The sequence below is a fragment of the Excalfactoria chinensis genome, chromosome 13 (assembly GCF_039878825.1).
Source record: "Excalfactoria chinensis isolate bCotChi1 chromosome 13, bCotChi1.hap2, whole genome shotgun sequence".
Classification (NCBI taxonomy): Eukaryota; Metazoa; Chordata; class Aves; order Galliformes; family Phasianidae; genus Excalfactoria; species Excalfactoria chinensis.
The window spans coordinates 11,549,736-11,565,741 of record NC_092837.1 but is presented as its reverse complement, the minus strand read 5'-3'; the positions used below and the strand labels follow the sequence as shown (position 1 = coordinate 11,565,741).

The 16,006-nt window shown below is 46.8% G+C and overlaps 1 protein-coding gene across 1 annotated transcript; it reads right to left on the bottom strand.

Annotated features, from left to right (window-relative positions):
* Positions 1–10,766: 10,766 nt before the first annotated feature.
* Positions 10,767–15,773, bottom strand: BNIP1 (BCL2 interacting protein 1). The gene is made up of 6 exons (XM_072347983.1): positions 15,623–15,773; positions 15,403–15,495; positions 15,214–15,305; positions 14,562–14,663; positions 13,768–13,886; positions 10,767–11,755 (listed from the first exon to the last, which is right to left on the bottom strand). The coding sequence occupies exons 1-6, from the start codon at positions 15,728–15,730 to the stop codon at positions 11,559–11,561; spliced, it is 711 nt and encodes a 236-aa protein (XP_072204084.1). The 5' UTR covers positions 15,731–15,773; the 3' UTR covers positions 10,767–11,558.
* Between the last annotated feature and the right edge of the window lie 233 nt (positions 15,774–16,006).

Genomic DNA, 16,006 nt, shown 5'->3' with positions numbered 1-16,006 from the left:
CAGCTTATAAAAAAGCAAAACAAAACAAAAAAAGCGACAATAAATTCAGGTGAAATAACAGATTGCGCAGATTTCTGTGTGTCAGTTGAAGGGTATCGCTCCCTCCAAGTGAATCAAGAGCATTCCCATCGTCCCAAGCACCAGCAGGTCATCCACCTTCTAAAGTAGTTGAGAAAAGCAGTGTGGGCCGCAGGCATTGATTTTATACTCTCAGACTAACTGCGATAGCAGGAAGCTCCTCATTTATGCTTGTTCCTGTTGCAGTAAGCACTTGTCATGGTTTTACATTCTCCGTTAAGCTCAGAGTTGGTGAGATCATGAATATGGGAAGGCCCTATTTTAATTCCAGCCCTGACACCCACTTGATGCAGAACCTTGAGGTGGTCAGGAGAGCCCACATGCGGCACTGCAAGCTGTGGCAGAAGGTTCAGGTGGTAACGAGGCCCTCCTTAGCCCTCTGAATGCAGTTAGGCTGCAAGGACGTGGGCAGAAGCCCATGAAGCAGGGATTAACTTGCATGATAAATGGATGGAAAAACAGACGGGATGGGGTGAGGGCAGGGAAGAGGAACAGACTTCACAAAGGAGAAAACACTTTCTGGTTGAACGGAGCTAAAGATAGGATGAGCGCCATGAGCAGCTTTTTAAAGCAGCACAGCTCATCTTATCAGCGAGCCCCCTGAAAAGGGAGCAAAGCTTTCACCCAAAATGGTGCTTTACAGCCAGGCCATGGGATGCCTGTGGGGAGCCTCACTGGGGAGCTGGCTGCACCCCACAGCAGCCCTTCCTGACACACTACATCCCACACCCTGTATTGCTTTGACTCCTGACCTTGAGTTGGGTGTGGGGCTGCCCGGCCACCACCAGCACTTCCACTCAGCTCCAACCCCTCTGCTCACAGCCCTGGGGATGCTTTCAATAAAGGGCATTGTGGTGATAGATTTGTCAAGACCAAGGGTCAAGTTTATGTTGATCTACAGGTGTCAGAAGCGTATTGATCCAATGACTGAGGTCCACAGAAGGTCACCATAAATCCTCAGGGGATGACAACAACCACATAACTTACTTGCAGATCTTACAGAAGTAACCAGATAAGGTAGAGCAACCACCAGCAGGCTCTGCTGGAGCCCTGGTGATGCTGTAGTGTTGGTTTCTGTACACGAGGGTGGATGAATGTATAAGAAGGTGATAACATGGACCTATCCAGGTGCTGGTCAGGCCAGAGAAAGGACATTTATTGCAGCTTGTGCTGGGATGCCTTTGGCTCACAGGAATGCTTTGCCCTTTTTGGTCAGTGCATTCTTTTCCTGACAGCCCCAGGTCGTACCTGGTTCCAAAACTACTTTTGCAAATGCATTTATTCTGCAGATGGAAAAACTGCTCCAGCAGGCACCGCAAGAGCAAACACAGGGAAAGGAATTTCTCAGCCTTTGTTTCCAGCTCCTCAGCTAATGCCCACACTCAGGTTTTCTGGTGCCCAACCACAACCCAGGTATGATCCCCTAGCCCCCAAAACAGAAGCAGTGCTGGTGGTTCTGCAGTTGTACATGCCAAGTGCTCAGCCTGTGATGCCCAACTCCTTCATCATGCTCCTCTCCCCACAGCTGTCAGAGTGAGCTCTGACTGTAAGAAGCAGCGCTATGGTTCACACATGTTACAGTTAGCTGCTGGGTATGTCAATGTAGGAAGGGTACATAAGCCATTATAGAGTGAAGCTATGATATAGATGTGTTGAACAAAGCAAAGAAAGATAACTTGCTAAAGTGACGAACCTCAAACATTTTTGCTTATTTGGAATAATTTGGGGGTTAATACATCAGAGAAATACATTGGATTAACTAAATTAATCCCAATAAAAAACCCAACAACCCTTATCCAACTCTTACTTCAGGAGAATAGCACGTAATTATTAAGATCAAGGTGATATATTCTCCTTTGTGGTAAAAGGAAGTTGGAAAACTTTAGGAATCTCTCTGGGATTGAAGAAACTCAGTTTAACCTAAAATGGCTTTGAGCATCCAGCAGCAAATTATATTAGACTTTTTCCACAGGTTGTACATCATTAGAATATTATATTCCAAAAGACACATTTGATAAGAGCAGAAATGATTATTATGAGAGTAACGTGATAAATCTGAGCACATTACATCCCAGTTAAAATATGCATCTGTCCCTGCTATAGCACAAGGATTTTGGAAGTGTTGGTAGCATCTGTGTTGCAGCGTTTCAGTGCCAACAGTCACTTAGAAGCACAGTAAAAGGCAATGCATTGCTGGGGCTTTCATGGGAGCAAACCCCAGCTTTCCTTGACCAACAGATGCATTCTGAAGTGATTGCTGCAGTGCCCTGAACACCCAAGAGCACACACAGCAATGTGTACCATGGCTGGTTTCTCCCAGATGCGATTGCCGACCCAACGTGAGAATGATTTAAAACAGCCCTTAATTCTGTTGTATTGAACTCAAACGTTGTAGAATTTGGGCTCTCTTTGCTCAGTTGAGGCAGAGTTGAGTAGGTGAGTGCTGGAGCAGCACAGGGCTGGGCAGAACATTATTTCACAGTGCTACCTAGTGGTTTCTGCAATAAATGATCACTTGGTCAAAGCCTGGCCTGGTACAGAAGCTCCATCTGAAGCAAATACAGATTTACAGCATAAATCCAAACCTCCACAGCTGCCCAAGAGGAGCAGAAACAGCGTACTGACACTGCGAGGAAGAGAGGAGGGTCATATCATCAGATATGAACCCCAGCTCCCCTGATGAGACATTTATACACACATGCACAGCAGTAACCTAAACTCCAGCAGTTTAAGCTGCAGACGGCAGCTTAGGCTGACAATGAGGGTTCACCCTCCCTTGCTGTCAGTGGTGATCAGCATAGGAATACTGAGCTTTCAGATCCCATCCCTCCCTTTCATTCTCTCTCAGTATCAAGATGCCAACACCACGCTCTGATGAGATTTTCAGACATAACTTGTTGTTCCCCCACATTTCCTCCCAGCACTGGTCACACTATAGAAGCAGCCACACACCCTTATCACCACCTGAACTTTTCCAGCTTCCATTTGCTCCCCAAAACAGACCAACTCTTACCACTGCCTTTTGCACAGCCCAGCACCGCTTTACCATCTTAAATTGCACCAATGGAGGTTCAGTTTGGATATTATGGAGAACCACAGTGCTCAGCGTGACACCAGTACGAGCAGACAAGGCCTTCTTCAAACCCATCAGAATAGATGGGAGCCAGGTCTGGCAGGATCTGGTGGGATTTGCTAAACCACTCTATGAGAAAAGGCCATATTTAGAAAGGGGATCACAGTGTTGGCTTCCCTGGGCAGTGCCCTCTGATTGCCAGATGAAAGGAGTCATGTAAGTACTAAGTAGTATTAATAGCCACAGGCACAATATACATATATGTATATACGTATATATGTGAGATTCATGCAGTCAAACAAAACCCAAGTTATTTCCAATTGCAACATTTGTACAATGCCATTGACACTCAACTGCTGATAAGTTGGACACACTCAAGGAATTTTAATAAGCCTTTGAAAAGGTTTAACTGATGTGAATTAAGCCCTAAGATAATTCAGACACACGGCTATCATTCTTCAGTTAAAAATAATAGAACTTGAATCGAAACCCCACATCATACGCCCCAGTGTGCAAAGGCAAAGTAATGTTATTCGTCACCAGCAGCACCTGGGGCTGATGAGCACATTTCTGGAGCAGACTGAGGGCAGCTCGAGGTGTGCAGGAACCCTGTGAGACATGGGGCAGCTCCACACACCTGAGGGACTTCACCCACTTTAGAAGATTGGGATTGTTAATTGACAATAAGTGTCATGTTTCTACTAGGCTGTCACTGGCCGCAGCACCTTACTCGTCACAGTGTGGAAAGGGCTGCCAATGTTGGCTACAAGCCTCAAAAATAGCTATGTTTCCTTGCAGGGATAGAAGCAAACTCTTTAACTAGAGTTTAATTAAACGCAGAAGGGTTTTGTTGTTCTTTCTTTTCCTCTCCTGGAAAGGAGCAGTCTGTATTTACTGTTTATTTCAGTCATTTTGCTTTCCTGGCAGTGTCTCTTAAAGCCTGGTATCATCTGTGGACTCCTCTAACAGACATTACTTAATGCACGCTAGACAAGGTGGTAAGACCAGATGCTCTCACTGAAATACTTGAACATCCTCACACAGCTTTGTAGAAATTAATTAAAACTCAGTAATGAGAGAAAGTAAATTCCCACTTGTGAGTATTACCTCATTGCCTGCACAAAGCTGCTTACAGTTAGGACTGTGGAAGATGAGGAGGTAAGTCTGGGCCCGAGTCTGCTATTGCCCAAGGTGCTGGCACAAAGACAAAGCTATTTTAAATGAACTGGCAGATAAAGGCAACTTTTCCCTCCCCCCTCTGCCCTCTTCTTTTTTTCTTGGTTGGTTTTGAACAAGCAGGCAGACCACTGGCACAGACCAGCCCTTAAGTGATGGCCGGAGTTACCCCTTCGCTCAGTGCATTAAGCTACTTGCACTTTTGCTTCAGCTATTTCCAAATATCATGTCTGACGTTTAAACAAACCTGACTAACATTACGATCTTAACAGCATTTGCAGTGTTATATCCAAATGAAAAGAAGCAGCAGAAGAATGCTTTGATGAACGTGGCTTGGACAGGAATTCTCCATTTGTTTAAACCCAAGTATACAGCACTGTATCAGAGTACAGACAGGGACTAAAGGAAGGCTCTTCTCCTGGAAGCATCAAGCATGTGCTATTATCAGGCACAGAACGGGAGGCCAACTGGATCAATAGACTTACTCAATATAGAAAAATCTTATCTCCATTTCAGACTAGCCAGCAATAATGTCAGCACCTAGATGCCACTGACAGAGTTATCTCAGATCAGCAGCAGCAATGACTGCTTGGGAGCTGGGTGACACCTACAAAAAGCCAATAACCCAAACAGAAACGTTTTACCCCGCTGTCCTTTCTGAAGATAAAGGGAAACTGACGCAGCTCTCTGCTCCATGCGCGTTTATCAGGACTGCACAACCAGGCTCTGCAGTGGCCTTAGGTTTCAGTTTCAGACCTCTGTTCCCATTGGAACAACACAAGCAAAGAACCATAGGTGCACGGAGCCCAGACCCCTGGAGGGGGTCAGGTCCAAAAGCATCCCTGCTGGCGATACACGGCCATCACACTGTTGAAAAGAAGAAAGCAAAAAGCTTTCATGTTGTTCTATATATACGCGGTTCTATCTATAGGGCCGGGTGTGTGCTGATCCCCAAGCAGACGTTCTCCCTGCCTGCCCTTTGGGCGCTTATCGCGGCGCAGGGACGCACGCAGCACTATCTCCAGGCCAGGCTCACAGCGGCCGAGTGCCATTTTCCTTTCATGCAGAAAAGCACACCAGCACGGGGCAGAGTGCCTTGAGGGAACGCGGCTCAGCCCCAGCATCGCAGCACCACACCAAGGTCAGCAGCGATAACATCTGAGCAGTTTCACTCACAGAGCTTAAAAATAAAAAGAAGCCCGAGCAGATGAATGAGGGCTGAGCGAGCCCTACAACACGACTCACACAGCTGCAAAAACCTTATGATTCACTTTGGCATCGGCGGCTCATGATAGACACACACCCAGCACTGCTGCACTGCGCATTATGGCCACACTGATACCCTTATCCTCAGTGCCGCCCAAACACGAAAGGGTCAGAAAACTCTTGCTCACATGGAATCAATGGGAACAGTCTGTGGCTGAAGATGCAGCCAGGCCAAAAACAGCCAGCAATCCCAAACGCTGCAAGGTTATGATTTAGGCATCCACCATTTACATCGTCAGTCTAAAACTATGATATCAAGAGCAAACCCCAAACCAGAGACAAATAAAAGCTGCTTTTTATGAAACATTTCATGGGGTTCACGTGTAACACTTTCATTTATAACCATGAAGGCCATAGAGATGCCCTTGTAGAATTTGCTTTTTTCTTCTAATAATTGCACAGTGCCTGAAGCTGGGAGCTCGCTCCTAATGCTGCTCACGTTGGGGAGGCCAATAGCCCCAGCACATAGACTACCCTGGCCTGGGAGGTGGGCACTGCCTTCTCTGCTATTGAGCAGAAGTGTGAATAATTACAGTGTAAAGGACTTAGATAAGCATCTTCCCTCTCATGCCCTGCTCTTTGTCAGAGCTTTGCTGCTGCACAGCGCAAGGCCCTGGCCACTGGCTGCACCAAACCCATTTATAGGCAGAACAGAACTAATAGGTAAGGAAGGAGCCTATCAAGAGCTGCAGCACCACTGAAGTTACAACGGAGATGCAGGAATACACATCCTCTAGAGAACTCAGTGGGTCACCAACAAGAAGAGGAAGAACTGGATTTCAGCCTCGAGAACAGAAGGGCCAGTGGGATCCCATCAATGCATAGGAGCACCCAGAGGGAGGTGCAGAGAGCACAGAGCCAGGCTCTTCTCAGTGGTGCTCAGTGCTAGCACAAGAGCAATGGGCGTAAATGAGAACACAATGTTTCTCTGAACATCAGTACACACTCCTTTACTGTGCAGGTATTGGAGCACTGAGCAGGCTGCCCAGACGGCTCACGGATTCTCCTCCCTGGAGATCTCCAGAAGCTGCCATATACAGCTCCATGTGGCTCTACTGGCACAGGGACTGGACTTGTAACCTACAGAGGTGCCTCCAGCCTCCACCACTCTGAGACTGTGAAACACAGCCAACCAGGGAAACTGAACAGCAGCAACCTTCCAACCCTATTAAAGTGCTTCTTGGAGATCAGCTCCTTTTCTCAAGGACTACCCTTAAAGAAGAAATCACTGGGGGTGCCCAGGCCTTGCCCCCAGAGCAGGAGGAGCAGCCCATGCTGCAGCTGACAATGGGTGCTGGCAGAGCAGAGCACCTCCGTGCACAGCATCTGCTGCTTGCCCAGGGAGCTCTTTCCCCACCTTGGAGGAACAGAGGCGCAACAAACACTCAGGCAGCAGTTCTGTGAAGGGCTCAGCTCACCTTACAGCAATAAGGAATCACAAAGGCACGGCATCTCATTAAAATATTTGCTTTAGATTTCCCATCTGGTGGGATAACACCATTACAAATATGTTTAGCTGATTTACCCCCCCTCCCCTTCAAAAGAAGAGCCCAACATACTTGTAGACAAGCATGCACATACCCCCTGGATATTCTCAGCCCCCAGAGATTCCAGCCTGGCTCGCTCTGGACCACTTGGCATGTGACAGCAGCCACACGCGTTTGGCAGAGACATTTTTAGAAACATCCAAGCTATGAATTCACCCTTCCATTCTGGTAAAGCCAGTTATGTGGAAAGCATTTTGAAAGGAGAAGTTCAAACGCACGCTTCATTTCCCCATCGTTCTTAGAAAGAGGAAAGAAAAGGTTGCATTGCTCATTTATCTTCACACACAAAGAGATATCTTGCAGTGTTCCCCTATTTGCTGATACTGTATCCAGTGTCAGAGGCTAACAAATTAAATAAGTACTCCCGGCACAGTTACACTGTGGGTTAAAACCATTTCCATTCATTTCCCTCAGGTTCACATGTAACCACTACCGCAGTCTGCTCGCAACACGTTTATTAATGCTGCCTCAACATGCACGTGGTTAGTTCAGTAATTAAACTCACAAACCAGCAAACTTCTTCAACAAGTAACTTCTAAACCTGCCAAACCATCAGAGCTGCCCCATCCTCAATTGCTCCAGCACCACAACCAACCACTGTTAGCCTCCAATCAGCTCCTACCTTGCTAGGCTGGAGGCTGCACCGTTAATGAGGCTCAGCTGATGAGGTGCTCATTAACCCACAGCTGTCTGATTGCTGCCAGCTGCCTGCCTCAGCCCCCACACTGCAGGGCAAGGGCATTTCAGTCCATTTTAAGCTTATAGCAGTTACAGGATCTTCGTTTCAAAGCAATATTACTCTTGGAAGAAAACAGTTTTTTAACTATGACTGTTTTGAGAATGAAACCCACTGTCAAGTTTACAGCCACTACATCTGGCACTCACTGCCTGAGGGAAAGCCACAGTCCAGAGAGCACCAGGAGCACTGTTGTTGGCTTTGCCTTATGTTGAACCATTGGAAGCAATGCTGTCATATCAGCACCTTCATGTATTAACAATACGCCCGAGCACCAGCTCACCAAAATCGATGCCTCTTAAATGGGACTGAAGGTAATGCAAAGAAACCACAACTCTGTAACCTTTTTCTTTCTTAATCCAGAGTTCCCCTCCCCACCACCTGTTCCAGCAGAGCTCCAACCCACGCTCCCCAGACACACTTTGGAAATGGAGGCTGTCTTCACCATTCCCAGAGCTTCTGCTATGCTTTGCAGGGTCAAGTGCCATAGACAACACTATGCCTCTCAAATAAATAGCTGCAATGCCAGCTTTTATCTTCCACAACACAACCAAAGCAAAGCCCTGAGATGCATCATCCTATGACCAGCAAGATCATCAACTGCCCAGAAGGCCAGAGATACAAACAGATCCCTTCTTCAGACACAGGAGGGCCACACAAGGCTAACTTTCCCCACTTATTGAACCAACATAACAAGTAGCAGACAACAAAAAGCCAGGCACAGTCACCTCCTTCCCCCCACACCATCCCTCAATAAAACCACGGCGCAGACACCTACCTTCAGGCCAAGGGGAGAGATCTGGAGCTGGATGCCATGCTGCAGACTGGAGAGACAACGTCAGAATGTCCTCAGCTGCCTCCAGCTGGGGACAATATGGGCTGATTCCAGCACCACCCCAGGTGCACACTGAGGCAACACTGGTCTCCTGTGCTGCAGATGGTGTTTGCACAAAGCACTCATCTTCCTTCGGAGGAGAAACAGCCTTTAACTCATTACCTCCACTTGCTTTGTTTCCAGGTTATGGCCCAGCAGAAGGCTGGATGCCTCTGGCTTATGGAAGGAACAGGTCAAGTACCAAGTGCTGCCAAATCACCCTTGGGTCCTTGGGAAGCTTCTCTCCCACACCCCAAAATGTTGTTGCCTTTGGCTTTTCTTTGATCACTAATTTTGCTTGTCTCTATGGACTGTAAATTCAGTCAGTTTATACAGGGAAGGTAGTTGTATTTACAAAAGGACTGGAGTTTTTCTAGTGAAACCTGGATGTGACAGAAAATAAACGTCATGGGGAAGGTCCTTAGCAGTTATTTTTTGCTCTCAGTGGGTTCCAGCAAGTCATGTCTGAAAGCTAAAATATCAGCAATGCAAAAACAGGGAAAGGAACAAGATGTTCGTTAATACACTCAGTTCTCTGAACTGCTCCCTTGCAATGCCTGGTGGTAGCAACCATCCCTTCAAAACAGTGCACTCAAACTCAGCACCACGAGAAGGCTGCTTCTTTATTTCCAAGGTCCATCGATACTCTGATGGGGAGCACGTAGCCAAGATCAACCAAGTGAAACTTCCTGCAGACAGCCACGCTGCATCGCTGCTTACAGCACAGCTCTAACATCTGCTTAACGTCCCAGTATCTCAGAGATTAGCAACGGCCTATTTTTGTATTGCATCCACACCAGGGAGGAAACACTGAGGCAACAGGGGCCTGACTGCCTGCAGGTACTGCATCTCAGAGAGATGGGGCTGCAAAACATAGAACAGCACTGTGCTACAGCTGGCCTGCAGGTAGGAAATAGTAGAAAAATGTTGCATAAAACTGCATTGCTCATCATTACTTGGGATGCATTTATCATCTAAATTATGTTTTAAGTATTACTGGAAGACTTTCCAAGGCTGGAGGACAAAGGCCAGGCTGCACACAAAGGTTTTTGCACACCTGTGCTGAGAGACACCGGGGTGAGAAGGTTCCAGCCTGATGCTGGAGGCACTACGTATGAATGCAACGCTGGATGAAATTGCTCCATTGCTGCCCCAACCCGTGGATGATGGCGCTTTCCTTGGTTAACAGTCTATTTGTCAGTCTTGTTACAAAGCAAGGCTTTTATTGTTACTAAAAATGCCCAAATGTGCTGACTTTATCACTTTATTTCAATCATTGCATATTCCTGCATCTCTGGAGAGGAGATAAGGAAGGTTGCATTGAAATATGATGAATAAATGATAGAGAAAGAGTCACATCCATCGTGCCTAGCCTGGCTATCACAGGACTGGCTGAGCCAGAAAATGCTCACGGCAGACACGCAGCACTGCCCTCTATGGGATGTATCAGGCCTAGTGCAAAGGTTTCCAAATCCTTTTTATTCCATTGGGAAGAAAGGCTCAGACATTCTTAACTCTTCAGGCAGAGGCCTTGATTCTGACCTAAATAAATTCCAGCTTCTACTGTTCGTGCCCATGGACACACAGCCACCACTTCTACTGTCCTGCACAGTGGTTTGCATTATTACAATCTACCATGCCTTGTTTATTTAACTAAGGTTGAAGCAGCTGCTGGTGAAAGGGCACAATATACCACTGGTAAGACCTAGAAAAACCAGTACTGCAACGGTAAGATAACCTAGAATGTGTTACTGAGAGGCTATTGCCATATTTCTTAGCATATACTTAGCACTGCCATGTAAAAGCAGTATTTAACCATTCCATGAGAACTTTGTAAAGAGAAAACCAACCTCACTGGTCAGCCCTGAGAAAGCAATGAACCCATTTCATTAGGGGAAGGTGAGAGCAGTTTTAAGAACGTGGCAGTGCATTTCTGGTACTACAAAGGGCAGCACGCTGGTATTTATGTTATTACATCAAATCAAATCCCAGTACGAGAGCACAAGAGACAGGAAAGGCAGTCACTGTACAAGATTTTACTGAGAAAAATATCAACTCTCAGAAACGTTCAAATGTAGAACCTGCTTTGCAAACCCAAACTGTTTCGTGGCCTTTCATACAGAAAAGCAAAAAAGGGTTTTGATTTCAACAGGTTTACCACGTAATTCTCCAACACTGCATGAATTAATAGTAACAAATGAGGCTTCCATTTTTGCTTTGGCCAGTCTTCCCAACACCAGAAAACAAAGCAAGAGTGCTACACTCCTGGAAAAGCCACCCCAGAAGTAGCCACTGCTGCAAGTGTTTGTTAGGCACCACTTCTACATGGAACTTACTCTGGCTCTTTCAATCCATTAGAACTTGTTTTTAAACAAAACCCTGCTTACACGGATACAATAAATAGTTTATTCATGGAATGAATGTGCATTTCTCTCTTCCATCCTGCCTCTTGTTTTCAGCACCCTGCACTTGGGTATCAATGCAGCTTCCACTTCAAGCCAAAGTAAATTTCATGGCAAAATGAAGAAAGGATGAGGTAAGAGCAGCACCTCGGAGGCCTCCAGTGCTCGTCCAGGCACCCAAACCCACAGGCAGATCGGAGCTTCTTCACTCCTTCATCCAAGCACTTCTTCCCAACCTGCGCTCATCTAAGCTCTTCTTCGGCAGGTTGAGCTCCACAGGGACAGCAGGAAGTCATGCCTGTTTTAATGCTCTTTCAGCTATTGCAATATCCCTTTTCTAACAGCCTAACAATATCACACTGTCCCTTTCTGATCTTTCACAACAGTCCAGTTTGACTTTGGCATTTTACAAGAATGGGAAGAGTCTCTTTTTCAAAATATAAAGCACGGTGGCCAGGAACAAGGCAAGGGCGAGGAAGATGAGCAGCTTGTCAGTCAGCTCCCTGCGGTTGTACTTTGTTATCAGCTTTCGCCCCAACTGAATCGTCCCAGACATGGACTTAAACTCTTCATTTGCTTCCAGGATGGTTCGTGAAGAATTGGCTGAAACGAACAAAGAAGAAAAAGATTGAGCTGGTTGTGCTTCAACTGTACCCATCACAGGATGTGAGCACGCAGCTTTTGGCAATACGGATAGTGCCCATGAGATCCTTCTGGACCAAACTCATGGCTAAGACAAACGCACATTGTGCTCTTGCAGAAGCTTCCACAGATCAGTTGTCTTGACCTGATAGGGAAAGATGTAAAGCAAAATAAAAGTAATCAACAGCTTAAAGGCCATTGGTCCCACTACACAATCTTTAGTTTTTAGGTTACAGATCAAATCTAGTTTTATGAATAAAGACAGTCCGACCTGAAAGCTCTCTGGAAGCACAGTGAAGTAGGAATGCTGCTAGAACCACTGATTTAAGAGCAATGAATTGCCATCAGTCAGCATCAGTTCTAGCAGCAGCAGCAACACACAACAGTAAGTGAACACACCCAATGGACAAGCAAAACGTTTTGCCTAAGCCAGAGCAGTAAATCAGCATGAATCAGTTGGGGTTAAAGAGAGTGAAAAAGGAGCATGGAACAGCACGAGTTCCTTTGTGATTCTGTCTGAAAATTACACACATTTGTCCTGGTTATCCTTTTTGACAACAGTTCTTTTTAGTTCTTCGTTTTCCTTCACAAAAAGAGAAAATCGGCTGCAGATGGATTTTAATCAGTCTTGATTAAAGACAGAATTTGAGAGCCTGCCAAAACAGCAAGATGGAACATCGGTCCTTCCCAGCTTTGTTTTCCCTGAGCCAACTGACCAAGCAAATCCCTGAGCCACGGCAGCCTTCCTTTCGAATTACAGAAAGGAAAAGTCCACTAATTTCCTTTCTCTTCCATAACAGAATGCATAAAGAGCAAGAGCTGGTGTATTATTCCACGCTGAACTGATTGAATAAAGGAAGGTCAAACTTCCCCTGTGCTGTCTGGCTCATCAAAACAAACACAGTGGAATTACTTCTGCAGTATTTTGCAAAGCATTATGTCCCATCTTAAAGGGACATTTTGTCTAAGTGAAAATAGAAAACCTGCTGCTTCCATTGCTGATGACAAAGCAAAGCCTCCCAGCCGCACGCATTCACTGCATGCTAGGATATGACTTGCCCAGAAAACAAGGAAACTGTTACTGCTGATTCAGAATCTGCAGCTGGGATTTGTAAATGATCTTTCCCTCAATGAACTCCAAGCACTGCTCAGTCAGAAACAGGGCGACAAAGTGTCTGCCAAACTGTCTTTTTAATGGGAGAAGAAACATGCTACTTTTGCATGAACAAACTGGGCCCAGCTGCCATCCTCAGATGGGGTCAGAAAACCCCCAGAAGAAGGTGAAAGTTGTGGCATTTATCCCAGCCTTTACACTGCTCTCTCTTCTGCTCAACAGCACAGCTAGAAAGAGGCCCAGGCAACAGAGAGCCAAATGGTTCATGAATCACTGATTTTGAGAGGTCACTTGATTTATCTTCATAGGAGTCTAAGCCAAGTAACTGAGCAAAGTCTTGGTTTCACAGTCCCTGATGCACAGCGGACAGAACAAGTGACCTCAGGTTCAAGTCACTCAACTGCCTTGTCTCTTAGTCATCCCAGCTGGAGATGGGGTGAAAACAGCCTTCCTAGTCAGACTGTTTCCTCTACATATGGATTTGTAGCTGTGCTCTTTACTTCTCTGTTGCCAAATGCATGTCAGTACAGTAGCACAGAGTAACATCATACACACTGTTAACGCAGTGTGAATTCACACCTCTTCCACAACTGCTTTCACATAAAACCGAGTTCCACAAACATTAAACAAGAACTCCAGCAAAAAACCTTCATGCAACATACAACAGTAATTCTGTTCAAATGTTAGAGGGGTTCTGCTGAACAATCCCTGAATTACCACCAGAGCAAGTTCTCCTAATGCAATGTGTATTTCCACCGTGCTCTATATCACGACATTTTGGCTCCCCTCATCCTATCAGGACAGCTGAAAGGTTCTGCAGTCACCCAACCCACACCCCAAAGTCCAGCTCCATCTGTACCCAGAGTCTGCACAGTCTCCTCGCTCTGCTGGACTTGCTGTGACATCATCCTGCTGATGCTCATCAGACTCTCCGTGATGTTACTTGCGCTCTCTGCCAGACTTTCCTTTGTAGTCTTTCTGAAAAAGCAAAAGAAGAAAACACTGAGGCATAAAACAGTGTTTTTGGTACAGCAGGAATGCGCAGCTGTGCTCTGTGTACAAAAGATACAAGCAGGTTTTACTGCATGAGAACTGGAGATAATCTTTGCTGAACTACCAAAGAAAGATCACAAATTACTGACGACATCAACCTTAACAACTGCAGCTCAGAGTCTCACAGAGCTCACGTTGCAGCAGTCATGCAGCCACGATGGCACAACTTCATAAGGTGGCGTGGAAGCACTGATACAAACTACCATTTCATTTTCTCAGCTATCCTCCTTGCTCCTTTTCTCAGTTCAGAAGTTACACAAACTTATATCCACGTCTACAAAGATAAAACAACTTGCACAGCGATCCACTACTTGTTTATGACCCTGATAGGAATTAATATAAAAGACAATCACAAAAATTACGAGGCCTATCACAACCTCATCTCTGCTTTGACATGCAAACACTAAAAAAAACCCTGGAATTCTGACAGTTCTTCACAATTTAAGCCTCCACAATTAGACAACAGCGCTCCATTAAAATAAAAGCTATGCTCTGAGTACAATCCAATCACTTCAAGCACATCACATCGCTTCCATTTGTATTAGAGAGTATGGCACACATTGTTTAAGTCTCACATCATTCAAGGGGACACTTTCATACCTTTGCCTTAAGGAGTCTCTTCCCTGCAGCAGCTGATCTTTCTCAGAGTTGTCGATAGCGATTTTGCAAGCCAGATTTGCCTTTCTCCAAGCCGCCTGATTGCTGAAATCACAAGAGTGCAATGTTGCAGCGCGATGGCAACACCCTGCAAGCAGAAATCACTTTCACAGAGCAGTCACCATAACTAAGATCCACGTATGCACAGACTTTCTCTGCATTATACCACCGAGTGACAATATGTTGTTCTTTCATTTCCTAAGTGTATCATTACAGGTTTACTCACTCAAACGGACATACCTGCTCAGAGAGCCAGGAAGGAGGTGGGTGTCCTCCTCTCTCTGTCCCTGATCACAGAATCATTGAACCACTTGTGTTGGAAGGGGCCCTTTAAAGGCCATCTGGTCCAACCCCCTGCAATGAACAGGGACTCCCACAGTTCTATCAGTGCTTAGAGCCCTTCCAGTCCTGACCTCGGGTGTCTGCAGGGATGGGGAACCACCACTTCTCTGGGCAACCTGTGCCAGGACCTGCTCTTGTTCTTACTGAAGGCAGCACCGCGTCACTGACCGGGTCTGCAAAACAGGATCTGAAAGAGCGCCCTGAAAGCGGGTACCTCTGAGGACTGGGGGCACCTGTACACAACACGGCCTACCTGAGCATTTGCTTTTTATGGTTCTCCACTTCCTGCAGCAAGGCCTGTTTCTCCGACTCTTTATCTTGCTCCCTCGCCATCTGTTCCAGCTCCTTGGACAAAAAGCAGAAACGGGATAATATTAAGCCGACCGCTGCCACCTGCAGCTCCAAGGGAAGGGAACCGGGTCTCCAAACAGCGCAACCCCACCTGGATGCGGCCTCGGAGGTGCCGGAATTTCTCCTTCACCGCAGCGTTGAGCTCCGTGAGGGCGCTGAGCGGCCCCGGGCAGTCCCGGATATCCTGGAAGACAACGGCCCGGTCAGCGCGGCCCGGAGCACTACGTGGCAGGCAGGGCCGAGCCGAGGGAGCCTCGCAACCACCGCTGAAGGGTTCCTTCGCCTAAAGGGGGCTCCGCGGGCGGCTCTACCTGCACGGCCGCCTTGATCTCCAGGTCGAACTTGACGATCTCCTGGTGGCACACCCGCACAGGCACTGAGCCGGCCGCCGCCATCTTGGGAATGGAACGTCGTGACATAGAGCGCCCCCTGCTGGCAGCGCGCAGCGCCCCCCCACGGCCCGGTCCTCCAGTCCTCCAGTGTGGGAAAGGGAAAGGCCTCAAGGCCCCACAGGCTCCATCCCCCCCAACACACACAAACACACGCGATGATTTCAGACAGTGTTTCCTCCACGATTTTTATTTTAAATTACAAAGGATGTTTGCGTACATTGATGAAATTTGAGTCTGAATAGAAGTTGCGAGGGACCGAGGTGGGGAGGTGGGGAGGGGGGGGGACGGGACAGGAAACAAAGT